General features: G+C 50.4%; 1 protein-coding gene and 1 long non-coding RNA gene across 6 annotated transcripts in view; one reads left to right on the plus strand and one right to left on the minus strand.

The window, feature by feature from the left end:
* The window catches only part of LOC106829364 (uncharacterized), a 71,588-nt gene extending 68,399 nt beyond the window's left edge, over window positions 1–3,189 (minus strand). The window contains exon 1 of one of the 4 annotated variants that reach the window (XR_011496753.1): window positions 167–3,189. This is a non-coding gene — a long non-coding RNA (uncharacterized lncRNA). The remainder of the gene's footprint in view (window positions 1–166) is intronic. The other 3 variants (XR_011496754.1, XR_011496752.1, XR_011496751.1) reach the window with 3 other exon arrangements.
* The window catches only part of FGD5 (FYVE, RhoGEF and PH domain containing 5), a 110,561-nt gene that overhangs the window by 479 nt on the left and 82,086 nt on the right, over window positions 1–27,996 (plus strand). For both annotated transcript variants that reach the window (XM_044755130.2, XM_070493800.1), the window contains exon 2: window positions 8,070–10,755. In XM_044755130.2, coding sequence (XP_044611065.1) covers window positions 8,070–10,755 — 2,686 coding nt within the window. The remainder of the gene's footprint in view (window positions 1–8,069; window positions 10,756–27,996) is intronic.

The following is a 27,996-nucleotide window of genomic DNA, read 5'->3' on the forward strand; positions in this document are numbered from 1 at the left end:
GAAGGACGCTCCCTTCGCGAAGGCAACTTGGTCGTGCCCCTGAGTGCTCAGCCCTGCTCCTCGGGGTCCCGCCCGGCCCTCCGAGGCCCCTCCTGGCCCGCAGGGTCCGCCCGCAGCCCTTCCCCACGCCGGGGACCAGCCGGTCCCTCCGCACCCGGCGGCTCACCCTTAAGAGGATGCCCGCTTCCTTCTCTCTCCTGGACCCCGAGACTTGGAGCTCACTCTCCGGCTGGGACTGAAAAGCCCTGGGTTGCCCCCGCCCCCCGCAGCGCAGCCTCCCTCTCAGCGCCCTGGCCCGGGGCCCTCTTTGTGCCTCCCGCTGGGACCGAGCGCCGAGGGGACGCTCCTGGCGAGGCTGAGCCGCGTGCAGGCGGCCCCTCCCGCCCTCACGTCTCTGCCCTGTGAACCCGACTGCCAGGCAGGGATTCCGTGAGATCCAGAGTGCGTGTGACGCTAAATGTTCGCGATCCCTCCAGAGGAGTGCCATTTAACAGATTCAGTGACTGAGACTCAGAGATGGTCGGTGCCTGGATCCCAGGTCTCCGGACTGCTGACTGCAGCCGCGGGAAGGGCAGAAATTTCCCTCAAAGAGGCGCGTTCGCAGGGCCACAATCCCAGCTGCCTGCATCTGTCTGCCAGGGAGCGATCGTCACTCTTTTCTCTTTTTCTCTTAGAATTTAGCAGAAGGCAGCCCTGTCCCCAACCAACACCCTTGTCCGAAGCCATACTCCAAAACACACATCCCTAAAGAAACAGGAAGCCACCATTTTGGCTGTCTTAGAACCATATCCTGCTGCCTTGTGTGTGTGAGTGTGTGTGTGTGTGTGTGTGTTGTGGGGTTTTTTCTTTTTAAAATCTTTTCAGTGAGAAAAGTCGTTGTCTTAGGAGTGAGGTGGAGACAGGAGATGTTTGGCTGGACTGATCTGACAAGGGAGACACTTGGGGACTTGGGAGTCTGGCAGCCACCTCCCTATGTCCAGGCCCTGTTGTTGCTGGGCATGTGGACCCCTGGGCGGTGAGTGAGTGTGGGTCACAGAAGCGGGGGTGGAGCAGGGGTATCACTTTGTGGGAGTGGAAAAGGCTGGAGCTGGGTCCCAGTGACCACCAGCCATTCCTGGAGGGAGGAGGTCGCCTCCTGCCTGTCCTGGCACAGCCTGGACAGAGTCAGGGTAGCTTTTTCCTACACTCCTAATAAAACGCGCTTTCAAACAATGGTGAGAGCGGTTCCAGTTTTCCCACGTTTCCCTGCATGAGGCTTGGGCAGGCCCTCCCTTCTCTGAGACTCTGGGGGGATGGAGTGAGCCGGCATAAACTGAGAGGCAGGTTTGGTCCCAGGAAATCTTAGCAGTTGCCACTCTTGGGTTCAGCCATCCTGTAATTTTTCTCCAGCATAAACCTGGTTACTCTTTCAGTGTGATGGCAGTGATAGACGCTTCACATGATGATGTCTGCGTGCCATGCTCTGAACGTCCTGATCGTGTCACATAGTAGTTCACAGACTCCATGGGACTGAATCTCAGAACCAGCACGTACTTAGTTATGTGACCTTGAGTGGGTTCCTTAACCTCCCTGTGCCTCAGTTTCTTCATCTGAAAAATGAGGATAATATCTTTTTCATTGAGTTCTCATGATTAAATAAAAGAAAGCTTGTAAGGTGCCTGGAACAGTGTCTCTCACATAAGCAACCAATAAATAGTACTAATATTTGTTGGGTACGTACTTACGATGAACCATGTGCTGCTTTAAGTGTTTTGCTTGTATCAGTTCACTTTTCGCAGCAACCTTACGAGTTTACTGTACTGTTATAAGGCTGTTCTTGCTGTTCCCATTTTACAGATGGAAAAACTGATCTGCAGGGGTTTTATGGTCACTGACTTAACGAGGAGCCAAGACAGGTTTGAAACAGACTGTTGGGCTTGAGAGCCTGCTTTTTTATCCAGTGCCTAACACATAGGTACACAGGAAATGTTTGCCAATTGACTTAGTTAGGCATCTCATGTCTGTTTTTTCCCTTGAACTTCTCAACAGCCTTATGAAAAAAGAGGGTATTTCTTCCATTTTACCAAGAAAGAAACTGAGGCTCAGAGAGGCAGAGTGGCGTGTGCAAGATCACCTTGCTGACGTGTGGCAGAGCTGGGATTGGAGTCCAGGTCTGGCGGAGCCTGGGGCCCCTGCTCTTCCCACTGTCCCATGCTGTCTTCCCAGCAAGTGCCCTGCTGGGGACCACTGGACTAGCTTAACAGCAGCCTAATTAGAAATCATCAAGCTTGGCTTGGACATTCCAGCAGGCACCCAGGAATGAAAGTTAAATTAAGATGCAAATGGAAGGTGAAATTGGAAGATAATTCCTCTTGGAACATATGGTTATGAGAGTTCCACGGGGAGTACAGTGAACTGCAGTTGTAACAGACTCGGGGACTGAGATGAGGCTATCAGGGGACATCATAACAAGAGCCATGAGTTAATGGACTAGTCGGCCAGAGCAGAAGGCACCATCTGGCTGTTTGGTGCAGTCCCCTCACTCTATGGATGGGGAAACTGAGGCTCAGAGAGAGGAAGGGACTTGCCCAAGGTCACACCTCCAATTAATGGCAGAGCCAGGAGTAGAGATCAGAGCTTGCAACTCCCAGTCCAGTGCTCCTCCCAGTACCCCTTGTGATGTAACTTCTGCCTAGCTGACCAGGGAGCAGCAGCATGAATGTGTGAGTGACAGATATTTAATTAAAATAGAGAACAGTAAACTGGTACCAGGGGGCTGGCTGGGGATGATTTCTATCACCAGAAGCTGTTAAAAATCTCTTCCTCCTGTCCCTGTGGTTTCCCCACCCCCCAGTTAACTCCTGGCATCTTGGCTCGAAGGGTGTTCTGCACTCAAGTCATCCTCAGGCACAGCAAATTGCCGGGAGGGCGTTGGTAACTCAGGGTGGGGAGGGTATGACCCTTAGGCTCTGTGATACAGGAAGAGAGATGGTTCATGCAGCAGCGGGAAGGACCCAGGAAGCAGCACAGGGTCCAGTAGCTCCATCCAGGCTGAGTTCTGGACAGTCAGAAAGTTAAGGGGGCCGGCCCGGTGGCGCAGCAGTTAAGTTCGCACGTTCCGCTTTGGCAGCCCCGGGGTTTGCCGGTTCAGATCCCAGGTGAAAACACCAGCTTTTGGTGGACATGGCACCGCTTGGTAAGCCATACTGTGGTAGGCGACCCACATATAAAAAGTAGAGGAAGATGGGCACGGATGTTAGCTCAGGGCCAGTCTTCCTCAGCAAAAAGAGGAGGATTGGCGGCAGATGTTAGCTCAGGGCTAATCTTCCTCAAAAAAAAAAAAGAAAGAAAGTTAAGCTTAACCTAGAGGAGGAAATCTCAGCTCTGATTTACCCTGTAATCCACCACCCCTGCCATACTCTGAAGCTCTGCCAAACTGGACTCTATCGTACTTCCGAAGGGCTTGCATCTAAATGCCTCTGGGCCTCTGCACATTCTGTTCCCTCTACCTGGAATACCCAGCCTCTTCTTTGGTCTGAGAGCCAGATAACCTTGTGCTGAGGGCAGGGTCTCTATCCCGTTTCCTTCTGTGAGGGCAGCAGAGAGGGAGCAGAGCTGGAAGCTCTCACACTCCCTTCGTTTTCTTTCCTCCCTCCTCAGTCCTTTTTGCTGGTGCCTTCTCACAACCTTGGGGCCACCAGGGCTCCCTCCTTGGCCCTGTTCTTTTCTCTGTCCACACTTATTCACTTGGTGATCTCGTCGGCCGTATGCCTTAAATTCCATCTCTGTGATGGATTCCTCCAGCCAGACCTCTGCTGGGAGCCCGGACTGGAATATCCAGGAGCCCATTTGACATCTCCACCTAGGTGTGTGACAGGTCACTGAGATTCAACATGCGCAAACTGAAATTCTGGTTTTCCCTCCCCAGCGCATATAGCCTTCCCCAGTTCACTTGGTGCCACTTCACTTTTCCAGTTGCTCCTACTCAAAACCTTCGTGTTGTCCTTGACTTCTCTCTCTTACGCCATAGCCAAAATGTCAGCAAGTCCTGCCAGCTCTACCTTCATGTTCGGAACTGACTCCTTTTTACCCCTTCACTGCTACCCCCTGGTCCCAGCCTCCATCATCCGTTGCCTGGATTATTGCAAGAGACTCCTCACTGGTCTCCTTGCGCCGTCCTCACTGCTTCTGTTTATTTCAACACATCAGCCAGAGTGTGCATGTCCTTCTTCTGCTCAAGGCCCTACATAATCTACACCCTCCCCTTGACCTTTCTGACGTCATCTCCTGCCTCTCCCCTCCCTCCCTTCCAGCCACTCTGGCCTCCTCGAACATGCCAGGTGAGTCCTGGCTCCCTGACCTGTTTCAGGTCTTTACTCTAATGTCTTCTCTGTGAGGCCTGTCCTGGTGACTCTAAAACCCCTAACTCCTAATCTTTTTCCATAGGCTTGTGATCATGTAGCATGCAATATGTCATATACTTAGTCTTCTTATTGCCTATCTCCCACTAGAATATGGGGTCCAGGAGGCACAGGGTCTTTGTTTTGTTTATTGATGTGTGCAAAGAATCTGGATAAGTGGCCAGCACATAGTAGGTGCTCAATAAATATCGCTTTGATGGAACTGGATTAAAGGAAGTTGGATGGGAGCAAATGAAAGCCAGACATTCACATCATGGTCAGGTCAGGCTGGACTCAGCCTTATGTGAATTTCTCACCTAGCTGTCCTGGTCTTTCTGGGCTCAGTTTCCCTGCATTTTGCCCTTGTCTGCCTCACTACAAGCTGGGAGCCCTGAGTGGAGACTGTAGAAGAAATGTTCCATGGCAAAAGGGTGAAGGCAGAGGTTCAAGTGACTGGACCAGGAAGCAGGAAACCCACATTCTACCTGAGCCCTGCTCCAGACATGCTGAGTAGCCGCACGCCAGTCATCTGCCCTCTCTGTGCCTCAGTTTTCCCGTCTTTGAATGAAGGGTCAGACAAGGCCTTTCTGACTCTGGTGTCCTTTGATGTGAGAGGGGATGCAGCTGCAGAGCTGGAAGCAGAGCGGGGACGCTGCGTACTTATCATTCCTAGGGGCTCCTGTGGGGAAGGCATTTTCTTGCAGGATCACGCCTCAGACACCCACTGGAACCTTTCCTAAGGAGACTTCACCCACAGATCAATAGCTTGATTGGATGAAGGATGCAGTGGGGGTGGGGGCGATGCAGTGAAGGTGATGGTCATTTTTCACGGCCCTTCGGTCCCGTTGTCAGGTCTCATGGCACCTATGCGAAATATCACCTGTTAAGGATGAGAAATGAGAGTCCCCACCCCCAAAGGATAATTTCCATGCCAGTGCCTGACACCTGATGCTGAGAGCCCAAAGCTAATGTTCATAATGTGTCAGTGTAGAGCAGGACCTGTACCAGGGAAGATGTGGGGTGGGCAGAGACGGATTTTAGTAGAACAAAGATAGCTACTGTTTCTTGAGTGCTCCTCTCTGAAGTCCTGCTACTAGTATATTACATATTATATATATATATATAGTAGTGCTTTTGAAGAAGCGCTTTTAATATGTATCTTTTAGTCTTTGTAACAACCTCTTGAGAATAGGTGTTACTGTTGTACCCACTTTAGAGATGAGGAATCTGAGGCTCAGGTTCATAGCTTGTAACTGGCAACATCAGGATTTCAACCCAGATCACCAAGGCTCCAGAGACTCACTCTGTTACTCCACATTGACAGTTAGCTGAAGCTTAGCTGTTTAAGCTCCAAATATTTGTGGGTTTTGTTTGTTTGTTTTGTTTTTTGCTGATTTGGGCAGATATTTTTCTAAACTAGGACATATTTGCTTGCTTAGGAGACGGGGAGTTGGGAAGTCGCGTACTCTGTCTTGAAGCCTCTGGTTGTCATGTGGATGCGATGAGGGTGGGTGTGGGCTGGGGCTTGGCGCAGGGGGGCTTCGGCCTTTAAAGGCTTGGCAGCTGTGCCTCTTCTCTCCCCTTGTGCCGTCGGCCACCACGTCTTAGAACTGACAGTGTTCCTGCCTCGCTGCCCCCGGCCCCTCCTGATTAGCTGTGCCATGGGAATCCAGACCACTAAGTTCATTCGATTGATGTGCAAAGTACAAGTAAAGAGGCTCTGAAATCAAGCCCTTTCGGGAACAGAGTGCATGGCTTTTATAACCCTGTATTATTGCTACTCCAGGCCTTTTTTATTTCCTTCGGGGCCTCCTCAGCTGAAGTTTACATAGTTCTTCCAGTTTAGGGGAGATGACATTGACTTTGGCTTCAGACGCATTGAAATTGAGGTGCCAATGGGACGGTCCTGTGGAGATAGGTTAAACTCAGTTAGAGCTGTGCTGGCCGGTACCGTAGCCACCGCCTACACGTGGCTCCCGAGCCTTGAGTGTGGCTAATCTGAATTGTGATGTGCCGTGAGTGTAAAATGCACAGTAGGTTTTGAGGACTTCGTACAAAAAAGAAAGTCAAATGTCTCACGAGTAAATGTTGTATATTGATTACATGTTGATCCAAACATGATTCATTGATTACATGAGGATAATATTTTGGATATCCTGAGTTGAAAAAATGTATCATTGAAATTAATTCTACCTGTTTCTGTTTTACTTTTTAATGTGGCTAGGAGAAAATTAAAGATTACATCTATAATGATAAATGTGGCTCACATTATCTTTCTGTCAGACAGCCCTGGATTAGAGATGACTGGGGTTGGGCGCTGCAAGGATTTAACTGGGAGTCAAATGCATGGGGAGGAGAGGAGTTTGCTGACAGACCTCCAGGCCCTCTGCTCCATCTTCCTTCTTTCACAAGCTAGGCTGTCCTTTTGAGGCTGCTCTGTGTCAAACCCAAGCCTTCGTGGGGGTCGCACCGGGCTGGGGAGGAGACTGCCTCCTGATCCGTGGGCAGTAGGGATCCAGGTGGTGCTTTGGAAGCAGAGCTGTCAGGATGGAGTTGCATTCCTGGAGATCTGCGTTCCTCACTCTGCCTCCAGTGAGGCTGGGGCTTGGAAGCACAGGCAGGCGGTATGGAAGCATGGGCTGGCTTGTGGCAGGACAGATGCTGAGCTTGGAGGGAGCAGCTAAAATGCCTTGACCTTCCACTTGTCCGGGTCCCTCCACCCTGGAAAATTTAGCTGACACTTCACCTTGTCCAAGAGGTCTTCCCTGGCCGTGGCAGCTCTTGCTTCTCTAACTCCTGTTGCTGGTACAACTTGTACCACATCTTTTGTTCTGCCATGGTCAGTAGATCCTCAACATCCACAAGGGAGGAGAACTTTTGCAAATATCCATGTTGAAAAGTACTATATAATTTCTCCCATGAAATTTGGACGCTCTTGAAATTTGGATGCAGGGCAATTAGCTGGACACCAGCCTTGAAGCATGTGGAACTCAGAGGTGACCCTCAGAAGAATCATACATCGCTGTCACACACCTTTGGTGTATCATTCTTGAGGGAATGAGGTAATGGCTATTCAGTCATAGTATTCCAAGGGTCTGCAGCTCTGTCCTCCAACTGCTCTGTTAGTCTCGGCCGCCTAACTCCACTGTAAGTGCTCAGCAGAGGTATTCTCTTCTTGACCCTATAAGACCCTTCTCCCCTTGACCCTATAAGACCCTACTGTCTGCATTGCTGTGCGTGTAGATAGTAGGTATCCAATGAGTTAACTGTGGAATGAATGTAAGCTCCATGAGGATAGCAAGGACGGTGACTGTCAAGGTCAACATCGTCTCATGTGTACCCGGCACACAGAAAGCATTTAATATGTCATTGTTGAATGAGGGGTGCCATGCTTGGACACCCTTATTTGAGGAGTAGAAGATGTCATTCACTTGGGTTTCGTTAGCTGGGCTGTGTATAGAACAAAGGTCTATTCACTTTGTTTAGAGAATGAATCTTCAGTGGAAGGTCAAGGGATTTTAAAGAGATGGTGGAGGGCATAAACGTAAGACAGAACAGAGTCGATTGAGTTCCCATGCCTTGGGAAACCATCTTGAGTGTTCTCTCAAAAATGGTAAGTAGGAGATTCTGAATGGAAATAAAGGTAACTGTACTTTTTGTCTCCTTCTTTTCTCTATTTTCTTGCTTTAGATTCACCAAAACCACCACTTGCTCCCAAGCCAAAGACTGCCAGTCCCCTCATGCCAGTGGCGACACCCAAATTTCCTTCGTCACCCCGACCTGCTAGTTTTCCCAGTCCCAACTCCATGTCTAGGGGTCCGAAACCCCCCATCGCCCCTAAGCCCAGGCTGGCTGCCCCCAACGAGTGGAGAGCCAGCGTGTACGTGATCAACAGCTTGAACAAGTGTAGCAATGGGAAGCTGCTCTGCGTAGATCGGGGGCTTTACGAGGAGCGTCGGTCCAGCCTGGAGTGTTCCGAGTCTGAGGTGGACGAGGATTACATCGTGGTACCCGGGGCTCCGCCGAGCGAGGGCGAACCCAGGGATGGGGACTCCGTGGAGAATGCAGTCATGGCACCTCCAGATGTCACCGGGGAAGAGGCATGCCAGGAGGGAGACGAGGAGTGTGACACAGAGGGGACGGGAGCGGCTGAGGACTTAGCCACCCCAGCTGAAGTCGTGCTGAGTGGAGAGGGTAACGAAGGCATAACCCCCAGTCCTGAGAACATGGAGGCACAGGACTGTGCCCAGGATGCAGGGGCGGAAGAGCAAAAGTTCCCAAGTGAGGAGGAAGAGAAGCTGGTGGAAGAACACAGCCTGTTCAAGCTGGAGGACAAGGGCCCTTGGGATGGAGAGGCGGTCTTTCCAAGTGATACCATTCTAACTCATGTCAATTTAGAGGATCCAGCAGCTCCTGATGAGGAGCCCGGGCCCCCTGGGACACTCAGGGAGGCAGAGGAGGATGCTGAGGAAGGCCGCGCCAGCGCAGACCCGGGGGAGCCAGATGAGTGTGTAGATTCCAGCAGGCCCGCCGAGGGGGACACTGAAGACGCTGGCAAGGATCCACCGGAGAATGAGGGATTGGCCACGGGCACCCAGGAGGTGGAGATGGCTACAGACAGTCCTGGCATCTCTGAGGAGGAGTGTGAAGAAGCCACAGGCGGTGGTGACCAGAATGATCAGGATGGGCCACCTGACCAAAATGAGAAAAATGACCAAGAAGAAATGGCAGCAGTCACCCAGGTGGCGGGAGAAGACCCCCAGGAAAGCGAAGACCCCGCGCAGGATGAGCCTGCCGAGGAGAGCTGCCAGATCATTCCTTTCGAGAGTGACTGTGTGGACAACTTCGTGACTGCGCTCTCGGGAAGTCCCTATGAGTTCTTCCCGACTGAGAGCACCTCTTTCTCTAGCGAAAGCTGCTCTCCTTTTTCCGAGTCAGCGAAAGGCTTAGTGTCAGAGCAGGAACCGCAGTCGGGAGCGTGTGTGGAGCAGGACCCTGTGGCTGGGACGCTGTGTGGCCCGTGTGGCTCCCCGCAGGGTGGTGCTGGTGAGGACCCCTCTGTTCCTGATGTGGTGGTCATGCCAGAGGATGAGGACGCTGCAGACGACGCGCTCACCAACCCCTATGAGATGGGAGTTGACCTGGCATGTGAGGCTGACCCTGGAGAGGGAGAGCAGCCTGAGACACAGGCTGCATCAGACGCCCTCCTGGGTGGCTATGGCATGAAAGAAGAAATGGACTCTGATGCTGAGGGTGGCCTGGTCCCCACGGACAGAATGAACATCGTCACAAGGGCCAGACCCCACTCTGGGAAAGTGGCTGGCTATGTCCCAGAGACTGTCCTGGAAGAAACTGGACCAGAACCTGGCTCGTCAGCCATTGGCATGGGAGGTGCCACCAAGGAGATGAGAAAGACGGTTCTGTCATTGGAGGGGAAGCCGCTGGAAGCCAGCAGGGCCTTGCCAGCAAAGCCCAGAGCCTTCACTTTATACCCACGATCGTTCTCCGTGGAAGGCCGAGAGATTCCGGTCTCCATTTACCGGGAGCCGGAGGCATCTGGTTTAGACGACCACAGGATCAAAAGGAAAGATGACAACCTGTCTCTGCCCTGTGTGATTGGCTCCTCTGGGAGTTTCTCCCAGAGGAACCACCTCCCGTCCAGCGGTACCTCAACACCGTCTTCCGTGGTCGACATCCCACCCCCTTTCGACCTGGCCTGTATCACCAAAAAGCCCATCACGAAGAGTTCTCCCTCGCTGCTGATCGAGAGCGAGCCCCCAGACAAGCACACCAAGAAGAAGAAGTCTTCCTTTAAGCGGTTCCTGGCGCTGACGTTTAAGAAGAAGAGCGAGAGCAAGGTGCACGTGGATGTGAGTGTGTCTTCCAGATCCTCTTCGGAGTCCAGCCACCACGGGCCTTCCCGGCTCCTGGAGCTGGACCGCGGGAGCCTCAGTAACTCCCCTCAGCTGAAGGCTCGGACTGGCAAGCTCCGGGCTTCTGAATCGCCCTCCTCCCTCATTTTCTACAGGGATGGCAAGAGGAAGGGCGTCCCCTTCAGCAGGACGGTGTCCAGAGTGGAGTCCTTCGAAGACCGCTCCCGGCCCCCCTTCCTGCCCCTGCCCCTGACCAAGCCACGGTCCATCTCGTTCCCCAACGCCGACACTTCAGACTATGAGAACATTCCAGCCATGAACTCGGACTACGAAAATATCCAGATTCCGCCGCGGAGGCCAGCAAGGGCTGGGACGTTTACAAAGCTGTTCGAAGATCAGAGCAGAGCCCTGTCCACAGCGAACGAAAATGACGGCTACGTGGACATGAGCAGCTTCAACGCCTTCGAGAGCAAACAGCAGAGCGCAGACCCGGAAGCAGAAAGGTACGGTGAACTTACGCTTTCTTGGTTATTCAGCGAGTGTGACTACCCCAGAGGCAAGCGTAGGTGGAGGGGACAGAACGGGCTTGCTTTTTTAGCCTCAAACGCTATTTCTTTCTAGCTATGTGACTTAGAGTGAGTGTCTTTACCTCTCTGAGCCTCACTTACTGCGTCCATGAAATGGGATTCGTGCAGAGTGTTTGAGAAGATCAGAGTAGGTAATCTATGTGAAATGTGTTGCCTAAAATGCCAGATATGGTACAAATGCGAACATCTGTGTTTCCATTATTTGGGAGGCATTTCTCATCTCCTAGATGGATGGCTTTGCTACTCCCCTCCAGGGAAGTCACCAAGAGAGAAGGTTCTGGAATCTTGCCAAACAAAATATCTTTCGCCATCAGGAAAATGCCCTAACTTGAGATTGATACCTTTTTATTGTGTAAATATACGTTCTATTCAAGGGAACTAGAAAAGACAATTTGTTTAAGTTGTTTAAAGAGCTGAAGGTGCCCTGAGCTAAATTTCTGAATAGACGTCTTTAAGAGGTTCATCCAAGAGGATTTTTCTTTTCTTTTTTTCCCTTTTGGACTCGTGCACCTTGGAAGTGAGGGTGAAACACTGAAATTATTGACAACAGTGGGGATTTTCTGACCCCACCTTCCTGAGGCTGACTGAATGCCCTTATTGATTATTCCAAGTGGCTAATTGCCCAATCTTGCCGTTCCTTATACATTGTGGGTGCAGCTTGAAGGCGATGCAGTTCCACCTGAGCCAGTCACACTCTTTGGGGCGCCTGATCTGAATGAATGAAAAGCCGAGATGGTGGAGATTTTAAAGGAAACCCTGATTCTTTCCCCTCACGTGCAGTATCTTACCCCAGTGCAGCTAGGTATTCCTAGGGGGCTTGCAGTAAAGAGGAGGTGAGAATGATTGGGAGTTAGTGCTAGCTGTCGCCAGAGTGTAGATGGTCGGAGTGTTTGTGTGGTTTATTCTCTTGAGGTTTTACGTGGTCCCCCTGGCTCCATCCTCTCCCCACTGCAAGTCTGGGTAAGGCTAGCATCAGTTCTTTCTAGGATGAAAGAATTTGTTCCTGGAGCAAAGGTGAACACCAACACTGCCGGAGGGACCAAGTTTAATTTGGGGCATGTGGATGCGCAGACTCTGAGAGGGCGAGTGTGCAGAGCCGACAAGTTCATCACATTCGTAGTTACCAGAGGGTTTGATGAGACCCCGCCCTGGCCGAGTGCCTCCAGGCACTAATGAAAACAGAATTAAGCTTTGAACCTTAAAATCTCCATGCTGGAAAAGACCTCAAAGGGCCCGTGGTCAAACCTCCCACCCCAACAGGTCTCTCTCTTAACCCAGTCTGTACTTGAATTCCTCAAGCCACAGGGAACTCACCGCCTCCCAGAGCTGTAACCTCTGTTGCTAGGTACTCTGACTAAGTTCTTCTTTCTGACAGGCAAAATCGCTCTCCCTCTAACATCCCCACCCCACACATGCCGGCTCTTCCCTCTCAAGCCAGGTGAGAGCTCATTTCCTCTTTTGTATGACACCTTCAGAAATTGAAATATGCTTCTGTAGAATCACAGAATTTTATACCTGGAAGGGAACTTCAGACAACATTTGGTCCTGTTACAGAGGAGGAAACTGAGGCACAGAGAGGGAAAGGGACTTGCCTAAGGTCTCTCGGCAAGTTAGTGAAGAAATAAGTGCCAGGACTCAGATTTCCTGACTCCTGGTTCAGGAATTTGCAGTGAATTATGCTAAGGGATGCCAGGTCTGGTTGTCTTCTCTGTGCACTGCACAATCCCAGGGCCACATTCACCTGTTAGTCTATATATGGTGCCCCATGGGGTTATGTAGTGTGCAGGTTGCTTGACCATATGTAAGGTCCTGTTGCCTTGATCTGTATTTTGTCCAAAAGACAAAACCACTTCCTTCATAACTTGAAAATAAGAATAAAATGCCCAAGACAATGCTAATGCTACCATATCTTGAATGCTCACTGTGTGCCATGCAGTGGAATAGGGGCTTTCCCTGCATTATCTCAGATTTGATGCTACAGCCTGGGGCGTGGGGTGAGTCTTGACAGTCAGACCACATTTCAAAAGCACTGTTGCCCCACCCTGATACTGTTTCATCCAAGACCAGGCTGACTGGGATAAATCTCCCGGGCAGGAATCACATCCTCTTGGACATCAATCAGTGAGCAAAGCTTTCTTCAGTTTTCCCACATGAAACAGGTGGAAGCGGAAGGGGAGAAAAATCCCCACTTTGGGCTGGAACAGGTCTGGACAAGGGAGGTTTCAGACACATCAAGTTGAGAGGCACGAGGGCCTGCCGTGGGAGTGGGGGGCCAGTGCCTCTCGGCCTGAATGGGAGCTTGGAGGATCGAGTGGAGGGTGCTGCTGATCGGAGACACGTGCCCAGGGGTGCTGTTGGACGGGCCGGGCCGAGAGGGTGGAGAGGCAGTTCCTTTCTTCTTCCGCTACTTGTCCTGCCCCACATCTTGCTTCGGTGTGAGGATCAGAGGCAGAAGCCAAAATAAATATCAACAGTCCTGAAGGAGCACAGGACAGTGTGTCAGCAGACGAGGGTTCAGAGCCCATCTGGTGGCTGATTGCTGTGGGATCTTGGAAAAGCTGGCTGCGTTGCTCGTCTGTAAAATGTTAAGATTGGCCCAGGTCTGTATTTCTCAACCAATCGCCTTTACTGTGCCACCTTGATATTTCTGTTACACCACCGAGACTATCACTTACTTATTATTTGTCTTTAAAGCAGTCCATCTTTTTTACTTAAAAAATATTTAGAAAGGAAATTTTATGTCACTGTTGGGAAATGGAAAAACGGTATCAGTTGCCATAAATAGAAAGCAGTCGCACAAATAAGATACAAAGGAAAATAAAGTAACAAGGGTAAAGTCTAGCTTGAGGTTATTACTTGCCAAGGCCGTGAGCTGGAGGCCTGGTCCCTTTGTTAAGCAGGGAGAGGTGTTAAAGACATCCTGGCACCACACGGAGGCTTTCTACTTGGCGTAATCAGAAGGATTCAAAAAAATGGAAAAAGGAATAACTTTTGTGGTGTGATTCAATGTTGTTTAAATCTAAGTGCTTTTTCCACTAAGAGTACCCCCTTCAAGAAACGTGTAGAGAGCCTTTGGAGACCCCCAAATCAGAGCAGCAGCTCAGGGTCTAATGGATGATTATAAAGTTTCTTTCATGAAGTTAGAGATTTGTATACACAGATAACATTTTAGGAGCTACAATAATATTCTTATAAGCAATCTTCTATCTTGGAACATAGAAGTGTGTACATTGTTACCTATGTACATTTTTCCCATTGTATACAAGAAAGATTTTGTCATCCTTTAATTAAAGTGTATCCCTAAAACATTCTTTTCTTCCTGAGTTGGTCCTCGTGCAAAAAAAAAAAGAAAAAAGGACTGGAGAGCTAGTCTCACACTCTTAGTTTTCAAATAGGATGTTTTATGTCCTCAGTCGGTACTCTTGGTTAGGGGAACCCAGTCTTTACTTCTGAATATCCCATGGCTCCCATGCTGGTTATGTACCAGGAGCTTAATAAATGTGTGTTGATGACCAGGGGTTTTATGATTCCGTGCAAGTTGGTGATTTTGAACTTCACCAGGGGGAGAGAACCATATTAAGTGTGTATCTTCAGCAACACGATGCCAAGTGCCTTGTATACACTTAGGAAATATCCATTTGATGCAGAGCACTACACAAACTAGTTTGTCCTAAGTGTCTCATTTAAATCCCCATAATTGTATGTTTGTTTTTTGCATGATGATGATAATCACTCGGCATTATCATCCGCACAGATCCCTGATGCCACGTTTCCCCAGCATTTCATTATGAAAATATTCAACTTACAGAAAAGTTGAAAGAGTTTGTACAGTGCCTGTCCATGTCCCCACCATCTAGATTGTTCTGTTAACATATGGCTGCACTGGCTTTTCTCGTCTCTTTCTGCCCCGCACTCTCTCCATCCATTAATGCGTATTGTTTTTGATGCATTTATGGTGGCTTTTTATGTTTACAGATGAGGACGCCACAGCCCAGGGAGAGCCTGTGAGAGTACAGCGGCTGAGCACGAAGGCTTTTGAGCCGAGCTGCCTGGGTTTCAGTCTACGCTCCGCCACTTACTATCTGTGTCACCTGAGACAAGTCACTTACCTCTGTCTGCCTCAGTTTCTTTATCTGTAAAAGGGGATGATAACAGTACCTGCCTGATAATGTCATTGAGACTATGTGAGTTAATACAACACATAGTGAAATGATCAGTAAGCATTAGCTGTTACTAAGGGACATGATCCGGGTCACATAGTGGTGGATGCAGGGTTTGAATTTCATTCCCGAGGTGAGGGTGGAGAATCTGGTCCCTTTCAGACCTGTGGGGGTGTGTCTGTCTCTATGTCTCTCTCTCTCTCTCTCAAGACCCTTCTTCTGCATGTGTTTGATGCAGGGTTCAGGACATCACATCAGTAAAACCTGGACCAGGAGCTTGCAAGCTGTAGGGTGTGGCATCAGCATCGTTTCTAACTCTCACATGAGGTGGGGTCAGGGCTGCAGACAACAGCCTGAGCAATATTGATTTGAAGTCATCAGCATCAGCAGCCTCTACACCCAGGACAGCAGGACCAGGGGTTTTATGATTCCATAATCATAATAGTAGAAATGCTTGTCTCTGTGACTCTGGCTATGGCTATTGTTTCTTAACTGACGCCTGGTGAAGTGGTATGAACTATTCTCTATCACACAGGTAGTAAGTGCCAAGCCAAGATTCGAACCCAGCTCTTTCTGACTCTCAATCCAGTGCTCTTTCCACTTCTCTCCATTTTCCGTGGCTGAAAAGTGCCACATTAGCTGGTGGTCTTCAGCCAGCAGCTACAGAGTGTCTCCCTGGCAGGAGACAGGCTCGTATAGCCACCACCAAAATGTTGGCTTTGCTTATTGGTCCCGAGGGCTCAAGGAAGAGTGGAAAGACACTTTCCTTTCTTTTCTCGTGGCTGGTGGGTTTGTTGCTCTGTTGGCAGTCCCTCAAGGAGACTGGCAAGCTTCCTGGGGCTTGCTAACGAGGTGCTCAGGTGTCTTTCCTTCCCTCAGGGCCACAGTAGGGGACCCTTGCCCTCCCGTGGCCAGCTGTGCCTGCCGAGTCACCAGAGCTTCTGGGTTTGGAGCAGGCCATCTGTTTGGGTTGGGACTGCTCATTAGGGGAGTTCAGATGGTTCAGCCCACCCAGGAGCAGCAGCTCCTGAGTGCCTGTGCCTCCCGAGAGCACTGGGCTGGTCCAGGTGGAAGGTCCGAGGTGCAGAGTTTGAGGACTCCCTTCTCCCGCCCGGGGTCCTTACAGAGCTATACTTTGCTGGAATGCAGCTCAAATTACATGCTTGAGAGTTTATGGATTGGCCACGTTATACAGCATGTGTATGAGGATAAGGAGTGCAGAAATCCAGGTAATTGAATACTGTGGCTAACTGATGATGACCATTTGAGAAATTCTGAGCAAGGAACTGTGCTGAGTGAAGTATGGAAGGAGAGAGGTGGACCAGATGCCATCGCTGGCCTCAGTGGGCTTACAGTCGAGGGTAGGAAGAGGACTTAGGCCCAAGTCCCTGAAACATGAGATAGGAAATACTTAAGACCAAAGAGGGGGAGTCCAGTGGAGGGTGGAAGGCTTCGTGGACGAGGTGGCATTTGAATGGACACTGAAGGAAAAGTAGGATTTTGACATATGGAGGTGGAAGAAAGGTGCAAGAACGTGCAGAGAAACACGGGACTGTGGTTTTTAGCGTGTAAGGCTGCAATGAAAATGATTTAATCTGGGTTCAGAAGGTAGCTTGGTATCTTTATTCTGGAAGGCAGTTCACGTCATCTGCAGGCTTGGAGAATATATGGGAGAGATCAGGGTGAAAGGCTTAAGGACTAAACTCAAATGCTGTCTCTTTCTGATTTCCAGTTCTTACCATACAACGTTGTACCAGCGCAGCTAATTGGCTCCCTCACTCTGCCAACATTTATTCGGCATCCACTAAACCAGCTACTATTCTAGGTACTAGAAGGATGAAGGTTCCTGCCCTCAAGGTGTCTTCAGTCTGGCTGGAGAGAGACTAATAGAGGCCCTTAGAACCTGGTGTGATAAGGGCTTTGTTAGAGGTCCCTCCAGACAGCTCTAGGGGAGGGGCAGCCGGCAGCCTTCACTATCTGGGAGGCACTTGAGGTGGGTATTGCTGCAGGAACAGGCATCCCTGATGGAGACAGTCCAGGAGGAACACAGGCCTGGGGGTAAGAAAAGACCGTGAAGTGTTCAGATCCGTGTACACGTCTGTGGGATGAAGTCAGGAAGGCAGCTTGGGCCCAGCCAGGATGCCTTGTGTATTGGCTTGATGAGTTAGTACGTACCCCTGGGCAGTGGGGGGACTGTGGTGGGTTTTCGGCAGAGGAGTGCCATGATGGGGATGGTGCATTGGCGTGAACACTCTTAGCAGGGTGGAGAGCGGAGTGGGTGGAGAGATGGGAAGCGGGGGGATTAGTCAAGACCCCACTACAATGGTTCCCTCCAGAGAAAATGAAGACGAGGCAGGGCTGGAGCAGCGGGAAGGGCCGGAGTGGAGTTCTGTCTCCAGAGTGTACACAACAACCCACTTCTCCAGTGTGGATTAACTCCAGGGCTAGCTTGGGTCTGCCTTTGCTTTTCTTTTCTTCTTTTACTTATCTGTTACAGTCTGGTCCCAAATAAATAAAAGATTTGAGTTCATTTCCCGTTAAAGACATAGCAAGAAATATTAAGAATTCAGTCCTTAAAATTAAAGTTAAAGGTTACAAGCCGAGTAATAACATTGAGGGAGGTGATTGTACGGCCGTGCAGACCAAGGACAGCGACTGCAACGAAAATTCCGAAATCCAGCACAAAATCTAGCACTGGGGCCCCTCCCCCTTCCGCAGCCCCAGAATGCCCCCAGCAGCCTTAGAGGGCAGTAAATATTTTGCTGAAGTGATTCTCTGAGAGAGTGAAACCTGACTTTTATTTTTTACAACCGCAGACAGTGATGCAGCAACAAATATACACATCATTGTAAAACAAAGGTGATTTACAGCCGCGGCCCTAAATCCCGGGGTTGGTACACGGCAGAGTGGCGGCTAAGCCTCCTGCTGACTAATTCCATTGGTGCTGAGAGCTGCGTGGCTGGATTTTTGGCACGTCCCAACCGTGGTATTCATTGGTATCTTTATATCTGCCTGTAAGCCGGGAGCCTTCCCATTATTATTACGTTTTTGACAAATGAACTCATGCGGAGCTTTCATTAAGTTTCATTGAAAGGACCTGGAAATGCCGTAAAAATTATTATAATCTCAAAGCCATCACATTCCTAATGCATGCGGCTGTGCTTCTTGTTGAAATTGACTGATGAGAATATTCAGTTTTTAATTTTCTGCCTTAAAATAAGACCATCTGCAGCTGTTTCTTTTAGCAATAATTTTTAATTAAACGCAATAAAATTTACAGGGAAGGACCCTAATAAGAAAATCGTGTCAGGAATACACGTATTATAACATTTGCTAGCGTGATATTAAGGCCCCAACTATTCTTTTTCCTTGCAGAGCTGTAATATAGACGAAATACTGATTAAGTGTTAATCGGACTGTGGTTTTACCGTCACAAAATCAGAGTCGCCCCCTGTGGGAGGTGTGGGAGTGACTCTCTGTAACAGGGGACAGTCTCGGTGCACGAGCTCCGTGCTGAGATGGCAGCAGAGGTCTCCTTGACCAGCTGAGCCCCGGAGGAGAGGCTGCCTTTGTTCCCGAGTTTGGGTGGCGCCAGTGTGCCTGGGCCTCGCTCTGCTCTGCCTGTGGATTGGGGAGGAGCGTAGCCCGCAGAGGATGCAGCCGAAGACAAAAGTCGGCTCTGTGCTTCATGCATTCCCTCAGTTAATGTGTGTAAAGTCCCTCCCGGGTGCCGGGCGCTGGTCCGAGCCTCGGATAAGGTGACGAGCAGACAGATCAACAGGGTCCCCGCTGCGGCAGACCTGGTAGTCTCCTGGGGGGAGGCAGACAGTAAACAAACTAATAAGTAAAAGAGATCATCACAGGTCATGAGATCATTCTTTTAGGATGAGATGATCCTTTTGTGAAAAAGAAATGAGCGATGTGATAGGAAGTGGCTGTGGAAGGGACATTTCAGACAGGATGGTCAGGGAAGGCTTCTCTGAGGAGGTGACAATTGAGTGAAACCTGAATGATGATCAGACATATCGGGGGAAGGGCATTCCAGGCAGAGGGAACAGCAGGGACAAAGGCTCTGAGGCTGGAGGCCCTTGTGGAGGTCATGGAGGGGCCAGGAAGCCAGCATGACTGGAGTACAGAACGCAGCAATGAGAGCGATGGGGATGGGGTGGGCAGAGGCCTGTGTAAAAGATTTGGACTTGACTTTAATGAGACACCTTTGGAGGGAAGCGTTAGTCCAGAATGTTTGAATTATCTGAACTCTTCAGACCACTTCACAGGACTTGTACATTTAGGGTCAGATCAGCAAATCATTTGAAAATGCAGCATGGAGTATTTGCTGTTCAGAATGGTTCTGGAAGTGTAAAGAGATCTGAATTTAGGTCCGGGCTCTGCCTGTGGCTGGGTGATGTTCGAGCGTCCGGGACTCAGGTCTCTCTCCCACGGTAACTGCTCCGACTGGCCTGGAACCAGCAGTTCTGCGTTCCCCATCCCGGTGCTCTTTACAGAAGATGGTGGGGATCCAGGGAACCGAAAGGAGACTGGCCCACCCACACTAGAGGGAGGGAGGGAGGTGGTAAGCCTGGGGAGTTTCTTGAAAAGGAGTGTGCTGCATTTGGACTTTTACTCCCTACGCAGATTGATTTGATCTCTGAGCCACAGGGAGCTAGTAAGGATTTTAGAGCAAAGGGGTGACATGGTGAGCTAGTGCCGTAGCTCAGTCATTGTGAGCTGTGTGGGGTGGCAGGGAGGAAGAGAAGACACCTCAGTAAGGTGTCTGAATGTCAAGGGATCAAGGCCTGACAACAGGACCTAGCTGCTTCAGCCTCTGCGGTGGGATGGCCTCCCAGCCACGGCTGCTGTAGTCGCTCAGAGCAGAATAAACCAGAGCTCTGGCTAGTCTGGAACTCCTCAGCATAGGAGTTCTCAGGGTGGTTGTTGGCATGTAGGTGGCCCAGATGACAGACCCAGAGAAGCAGGATGGCACGACAGGAAGAGAGAATGAGCTCAGGTCTGGCTCTGCCCCTTACCTTGTCATCTGATCTGAGCCTCAGTTTCCCCACCTGTTCCAGTGGTGTGATGGTTCCTTCATCACTGAGCTGTTGTGAGGAGTCAGAGGTGGCGCATGGATGAGGGCTGTGTCAGGGATTAATAGACAGTGTTTCCAGTCTTGTAGTTTGCTGCTGGGAGCTGAGGCGAACATCTGCTTCTGGGTGTTCACTATATGCCAGGCGCTGTCTTAGACCCTTTCTATGTATTAACTCAGGGTAGCTGAAAAACCACCCTGCCACATAGATACTGTGTGGCTTTTTGGTTGTTTTTTTGTTTGTTTGTTTTTTTGTTTTTTACACTCAGCAGATAAGGAAACTAAGGTACAAAGAAGTTAAGTAATGGACCCAAGGTCACACAGCTAGTCAGCAGCAGAGGCAGAATTTTAACCCAGGCAGGTTCCAGCACCTGTGTTTTCAACTGTGCTGTGAGATTCTTTCTCACTTTATGGGCATCACTTCATTTAATTTGCTGAATGTCCTTTGGGAGCAGTTATCCAGTTTTACTTTTTTAATAGAGAGGAAACTGAGGTTGGGAGTGGTAACGTGACTTGTAAGCCCGTGAGTGATGGAGCTAGGATTGGAAGGAAGGTACCTCTAGGTGTGGGTTCTTCCCCCTTTCTGGTTCACCCCCTTTGAGAACTTCGTCACTGAAATTGACTGTCCAGATGTCAAAGGTGAGGACCCACAATGGGGTAGGAATCTTCAGAACGGAAATGCCCTTATTGTAGGCGTTTGCAGTGGACAGCTTATAGTGACTGTCTGCTTGCTTAGGTCCACATGACCAGGGGGTGATGTAAAACTATATATAGAGAGAACAGCACACACTGTTGCAGTAACAATCAAAGGGATGATATTACGCAGGAGGTCAGTGCTTCCTGAGGTCACCTGGCTATGCTCAGGAAGGGCCCTGGGGGATTTGTCATCCGTGCTCATGATACTGCAGGTCAACAGGACAAAAAACTCATAATAATTTCTGAGTGATGAGTTAATGTGTTTCATCTGCCCTGAGACTGTCCTCCCTCCAGCAGACGCAGGCAGCCACCGAGCCTCGTGTCAGGGAGTTCTGAGCTTGCAGCTGAGAATTCCGCTATTTCCCTATCTTGGAGAGGCTTGTGTCTTTGGCTGTTTTCCTGCAAGACGAATGTCTCAGGGTTGAGATTGTTTTTCGAGATGACGTGGCTGGTCTCTATGTAAACAGACCCATTATCTACGTGCATGGGGCTGGTCTAGAGCCATGGATGGAGCCCAAGGGAAGTTTCTCCAGGTCAAGGCATGACCCAAGAACTTGAAATTTCAGTCTTGCTTGCATGATTTTAATTAAGAAAGCAAGACACACAAAAAAAATCCTGCCTTATAGAATCTGCTCAGAGACCTTAATTTCTACTGTACTCTGTTATGATGAGATTTTCTTACACTAAGAGATGTGTCCAGCAAGGATGTCCTGTTACGTGGTGAGCTCTCCATCATGGTCAGTAACTAAGCACAAGTGGAAAGGATACCAGAATCTATCCTGAGGCTCTTGTGACTTGCACAGGTCAGGAAATCTGAGCTCTTGGGGTTATTTCTGGCTGGGCAGATGGAGTCCCGGGAAAGCAGGTGGGCTGCCATAGGTCCTCTTCAGCGGCCTGTGAAGGGCCCCAAGGCTGGAGAGGCCTCAGCAGATAGGAAGACTCGGTGTCAGCTCCGAGACCAGTCCAGAAGGCGCCTTCTGATACAGGGAAGCACGTTTTTCATGCCCGATGCCCACGGGGTCTGGTCCTCTGAAGTGCTGAAATGCTGAAGGCTCACCTGCGGAAAAGGCAGCATTTGGGGAGGTGGCGGTCCCGGCCTCTGGCCTACCTTGGGAGGGGCCGGAAGTCCTCCTCCTGGAGTCAAGGACCCGGCCATATTGAAGCAAATGGCAAGATCGGTTATTGGGTGCCTCTTGGGGCTCCCTCACACACTTAATCTCAGTAGTTTTTAAACTTTCCGTTGCAGCAGGATCCTTTTTCGAATGAAATCTTACTCAGAACCCCAACATAGAAGGCAAGCGTTTGTTATTATGATTCTCTTTCATAAGTTCAAAATTTTAATACTTCATAGGAAGTCAGTAATGAGATTGTAGTGATGAATAGAAATCTTGGAAATTGGGAGTTATGTATTTTAGTGCTGCTCCTACAGCCTAATGAGGGGCAATGATTGTCCAGAGTGGTATATTATGGAGATTGAGAGTGTGTTTTCTAGAGCAGATGGCTGGGTTCCAATCCCAGCTCTGCCAGTTACTAGCTGTGTGTCCTTGGGTAAATTACTTAACCTCTCTGTGCTTTAGCCACCTCATCTGTAAAAACTGGGAAGATGACACTACCTGCCTCAAGAGTTGTGATGAGGTTTGAATGACTTAACACTTGCAAAGGATGTAGCTGAAGCCTGGTGCACTTTAAGTGCTCAAGATACTTTCAGTATCATTGTTAACACTGTAGAAGTGTCTGTGTCCGTGAAATTTGAAGCAGACGTTTGTGAATCCTCTCCCACAAGAGCCTGGGGTTTCTGAGGAATGCGGTTTGAAAAGCCCCACCTCACCTGATAGTAATCCAGGCGGGCTTCCTTTAGTAAGTGCTGTCTGTTGGGTATACAGTGTTTCTAAAAAAAAAGACAGTGTTTCTAAGTCTTTTTCACCAATAATGTAATCAGTGGTTTACAGAACACTGTGCCAGACACAGTAGGGGAGGTGGAGAAATGATGGTTTCTGCCCATCTTTCAACAACTGGCCTCTGATTCCTTGATGGGAGGAAGGCGTGACAGGTTAAGAAGCAGTTTAGGGGTAAATAACTATTGGATCGTAAACTCCTGGCTTATGATAACCCTCTCACCATCTAATTTGTAAGAATGGAAATGAAATTAATGATGTGAATGGGGAAAGGAAGCAACACTCAGCAGGTTCCAGCGTCTGCTGATATTTTATATACGTGTGCACGTGCCGCTACTTTATGTACGTTATCTCATTGATTAGCAGCCCCGATTTACAGGTGAGGAAACTGGCGCTGCAAGATGTCCTGAGGCAGAGGCGGCAGACAGGATCTGCGGGCCCGGAGCGCAGCGCCAGGCCCCCGGGGCGGGCACAGGAGTGGGCCTGGCTCTGCGGAGGGTGCATGTTCCTGGCAGGAGTTGCCTTGCCTTAGGACGTGGTGATTCATCCTCACTGTGGGTGTGTGCAGAGGGCTGGGTGAACTCCTGCCAGAGAGGCTGTCCTGGGGATTCCTTTTGTGGCCAGAAAGCTAGACTAGAAAACCCAGAAAGTCATGAAACCCGGTGTGACAGTCACATACTTGTGCACTGCACTTTACAGTTTACACAGCTTTTCCATGCCCTTTAGCTCCATTGACTCTCTTAACAATGACCATTTGGAGTTGTCAAGATACTGATTAAAAGCAAAGTTTAAGGAAAGACCTGAAGAAAGATAGGAGGTAGTTAGGCAGAGTTATTTTCTGTGCAGCACCTGGGGTAAGCCATTCTCCTGGAATGTTTCTCAGTTTACTTGACTGTAAATGGGGATAATAGACAGTGACAGGGCTCTAATGGTTAAGAGGAACTCATGGCAGGTGCACGGTGCAGGGCCTGGTGTGAAGTGGGTTTTTAGTAGATGTAATTATGGTTGTTATTAGGATTGTACCTGATGTGAAGAGGGGTCTGAGGCGGGGCAGAAGGGAGAAGGTCCCTATGAGACTGAGGGTTTGGACAATAGCAGGGAAGGAAGGGGTGATGAAGAGCAGAAAAGGAGCTGGGCTGAAGTGTCGTCCAAGATCGCCTAGCCGGCAAGTGGCGGAGTCGGACTAGAACTCGGGGGTGTCTGCTGAGCAGCCGCCGAGCCACGTGTTGTGTGAGGAATTGAGGCGTGCAAAGCTGGGTCCCTGGGACTGAGCCGGGGCAGGGTGGGCAGGTCCTGGGCCACACCCGGAGCTGCTCTGAGTGAAATAGAAGACAGGAGGGAGGTGTCCTGCGGCTAGGGATTGCTTGGGCCCGCGTTCCCCTCTCGGAAGCTCCTCGTGGATGCTGCATCTAGTTTCCAGGGAGGTCCCTGGTCCAAACCCAAGTTTCCTTGCCGGCCTGGGCCAGAGGTCCAGGCTGGGTTCAGAGCCATGGAGTGAGTCACTGGCTTAGCAGGGATCAGAGTTTAGGCGGCTGCTCAGCCTCTGGGATGAGGAGCCTGCCACCCCATCCTCCTGTCCTCCTCAGACCCGGTCGCAGATGCCAGAGGCCCCGAGGTCTCCATGCAAGGCCGGCCGCAGCACTGTGCCGAAGAGACCTTGGTGCGTCACAGGATCTGCCCTGACTTTGGGTCTGTCTTTAACCCTCCCCTGTGCCCAGTGTCGGGGAGGGAAGTTCAGGGTTCCACCAAGCCTGTGGGAACCCCCTCACTTCACAGAGGAGAAAACTGAAGCCCGGAGAGGGGACTTCGTTCCTCCCTCTGTCCTTCCTTCCAGTAGATAAGCTGCCGCCCTCGTCAATGCATACGGTGATGATGGGGAGGAGGGAGTGAGGGCAGAGGAGGAAGGGCCTGACACCAGTGGGGGAATTTCAGACACTGTATTAAGTGCTTGGAAAAATATTCCAGAGCAGAAAGCCGCCTTTGTGTTCCTCAGACCCCGGCAGGTAAGCACCACCTTGCTGACCTCCCGACCTCCTGACCCCGGGTTTGACAACTTTCTCCTTTGTGCCTCTGTGCGCTCTGCCCTGTGTTGTTTATGTAATGGTCTCCCTTACCTCACTGTGAGCCCCTCCAGGGCATCACCACCTACAGCTCATCCCTGTGTCCCCGGCACTTAGCATAGGGCTTGGTACCCAGCTGCTGCTCAATAAAAGTGTGTTAAATAAACAGATGGATTCTAAGGCTGAAGGGCACTGTGTTATCTCAGAGGGTCATACTGCACCCAGACAGGACTTTCCATGGATTCTCCCCAAGCCTCATCAGTGCTCCAATGATGGGACAACAGGAGAAACAAGACAGGTTGACAGTCGGCCTGACGACTCAGGCATGAAATGCCTGGTTGCACAGTTAATTATTTAAATTCAACAGTGCTCAGTGTTCCAAAAAAGTGCAGGCAGTTCTAAGAGCTTCTAGCAGGTGCCCTGACCTATTTGTGGTTGGAGAAGACTTCTGAGAAAATGAGACATGAGCTTGGCCCTGAAATATGAGGAGAGATTAACTTGATAGCAAGCATTGATAGAGGGAGAGGGGCAGGGAGGACCCTGTGAGGAAGGTACAATCATCTTTCCCATTTTACAGATGAGGAAACTGAGGCTCAGAGCAGGAATGTGCCTTGCTTAGGCCCACACAGGTATCAAGAGGAGAAGCTAGGTTTGCATGCAGGTCTGTCTGACCCTAGAGCCCATGCTTTCTCCTGCCAGTCTGTCCTGGACAAGGCAGGAAGCCCAAGTTGGCCATGCCAACGTCACAGGGTGCTGGGCCCGAGCCCTCACTCCCACTGGGAAGGTTGGACCCTGCACACTCGCTGCTCTGCTCCCTCCCTGCAGCCAGGGGCTCCCCCACGCCTGTCTCCTTCCTTTTCTTGTTTGCCCTGCGTCTTGTGTGTCTTGGCCTCACCTCTGTGATCCAGGCCTCTGTTTCTTCAGTTCAATGAGGGGATCAGGCTCCTGACAGTCTGAGATCTTACTGCATACAAGTCAGACCTTGGAAAACATCTGTGAGCCTCACGTCTGAAAGGAAGACTCAAGTCAATTTGAGGAGTATTTAGCAGACATCTACTGCCTGCCAGCCCCTGTAGGGTGTGAGCTGGGTGTCACAGACGTGGCTCAGATTTAAGGCCTCGGAGGGAAGGCAGGTCCATAAACAGCTACTGGACGTGATTCTAGGTACAAGAGGAAAGGCAGCAGTGTTCTGGCAGCACAGCCAAGCGTGTTGAAGAAGACATCTCCCTGAGGAGTTGGCAGAGTTCGGATGGGACATTTGCGCTTGCGCGAGTTAAGACTTTGCCCGGTGGACAGGTGTGGGAAGGGCATTCCAAACGTAAGGGAGGGCGTGCGTGAAGATGCATGGTTGTAAAGGGCCTGGGGTCCGCAGAGACTGAGGACAAGCGTGTGGTGGCTGATGGCCGGACTGTATGTGACAGGGAGTGACCGAAGGTGACATTTACAGCCAGCAGCCTGAGGTTCTGAAGTGCGGAGGGGAAATGCAGAGGCTGAGGGTGGAGGTCAGCAGTGGGCCCAGCCTGCGGCTCGCCCTGCCTCTGCAGCCTTCCTCGGACCAGGACCGTCGTGGGCCATGCCCGCCCTTTTCAGCCTTACTCCCCGCCCACACAGGGCGAGAAGGGGAAGATGTGGAGCTGACCGTGTCTTTTGAGGCTGCGGTCCGGTCTGCCTCCCCTTTATCCCTGGAGAGGTGACTGCTCAGCTCATGGGGGCTTCATTCTCAAGTTGCTGCTGCTCCAGAAGGCCCTGGTGACAGGCATAAGTTAGTTTCCTTTGAATAGGCCAATTAGAGATAATCGCTAGGGGGAAAATATATTTAGATGGCTTTGGCCCAAGGACTAGCCGCCTTTAGATGGTGGCTTTTGGGAATCCTGGCCTCTCAGTCGGCATCTGCCCTGTCCTGTCCCTATGTCTGCAGCCTGAGGAGCAGCTGGGCTTTGTATAAATAAAATCCAGCCCTGCGTGGACTCTCTTCCTCCCACAGAGATGGAGGCAGGCTGGGAGCCACTTGTGGGCTCTCTGTGAACCACTGTGTCTAAAGTGATTGATTATGGTCATTGACAAACGTGTTCATTGTGCTCCACAGTTTGGTTGTGCGCTGAGAGCCCTGAGTCTCGCTCTGAGAACAAGAACTGGCCCAGAGTTCCGGGGCTCTTTGGCTCTCTGCCTCTTGCTGTGTAGCCTTTTTTGCTGTGCTCTGCTTTCTGGGCCTCAGTTTCCACATTTGCAAAATGAAGGTTCAGTGAAGTGATCTCTAAGGGCTGTTCAGAGTCTGAGATGACATGTTCGTTCCTGTTGCTGCCATAGCAGTTTGCAATACATGTATTGGCTTCAAACAAGGTCCATTTTAATCTCACAGTTCTATAGGTTAGAAGTCCGGTGGGCTGAGCTGGGTGCTCTGCTTAGGGTCTCACAAGGCCAAAACCGAGCTGTAGGCTGGCCTGGGCTTTTATCTGGAGGCTGCAGGACAGCGTCCGCTCCCAAGCACGTTCAGCTTGTTGGCCGACTTCAGTTCCCTGTAGGACAGAGGCCCGTTTCCCTGCCGGCGGGCAGCCGGGGCTGGTCTGTGCTCCTGAGGCCGCCTGCTGTCTTTCTCGGGCTTTCCTGTGGCCTTCTCCAGCATCGGTAGGTTGAGTCTCTCTCACCCTTTGAATCTCTGACTCCAGCCAGAAAAGGTTTGCTGTTTTAAGATGTGTGATTAGATTGGCCCACCCAGATAAGCCAGAATAATTTCCCTTTTCTATAATCTTAAATACATCTGCAAAGTCTCTTTTGCCACATAATGCAAAATATCCATATGTCTCAGGATTAGGGCATGGACATTTCTGAGGGCCATTATGACCGTCTACTCTCTGACCTCCAAAGATCCATGTTCATCTCAAATGCAAAATTTACTCCATCCCAGGGTCCCAAAGACCTCATCCCATGACGGCATCAGCTCACCAAATTTCATCTGAATCTCATCAGCTCAGAAGTCCCAGATCTTGTCATCTCGGTCCTCTAGCTGGGTATGGGCAAGGCTCGGGGTATCATCCATCCTGGGGCATAACTCCTCTCCATCTGTGAACCTGGAAAACTAAAGAAACAAGTTATCTGTTCCCAAAATACAGTGATGGGACCAGTTATAGACATTCCAGTTCAAAGCAGGGATGGAAAATGGAGGCAGATGACATTCCAGGGGCCTCACACCCCTCTCCCAAACTATGGGGAAAAATACAACAACACCAGCTCCTCAGTCCCCCGCCACCTCTGCGAGTGGTGGC

The sequence above is a fragment of the Equus asinus genome, chromosome 21 (assembly GCF_041296235.1).
Source record: "Equus asinus isolate D_3611 breed Donkey chromosome 21, EquAss-T2T_v2, whole genome shotgun sequence".
Classification (NCBI taxonomy): domain Eukaryota; kingdom Metazoa; phylum Chordata; class Mammalia; order Perissodactyla; family Equidae; genus Equus; species Equus asinus.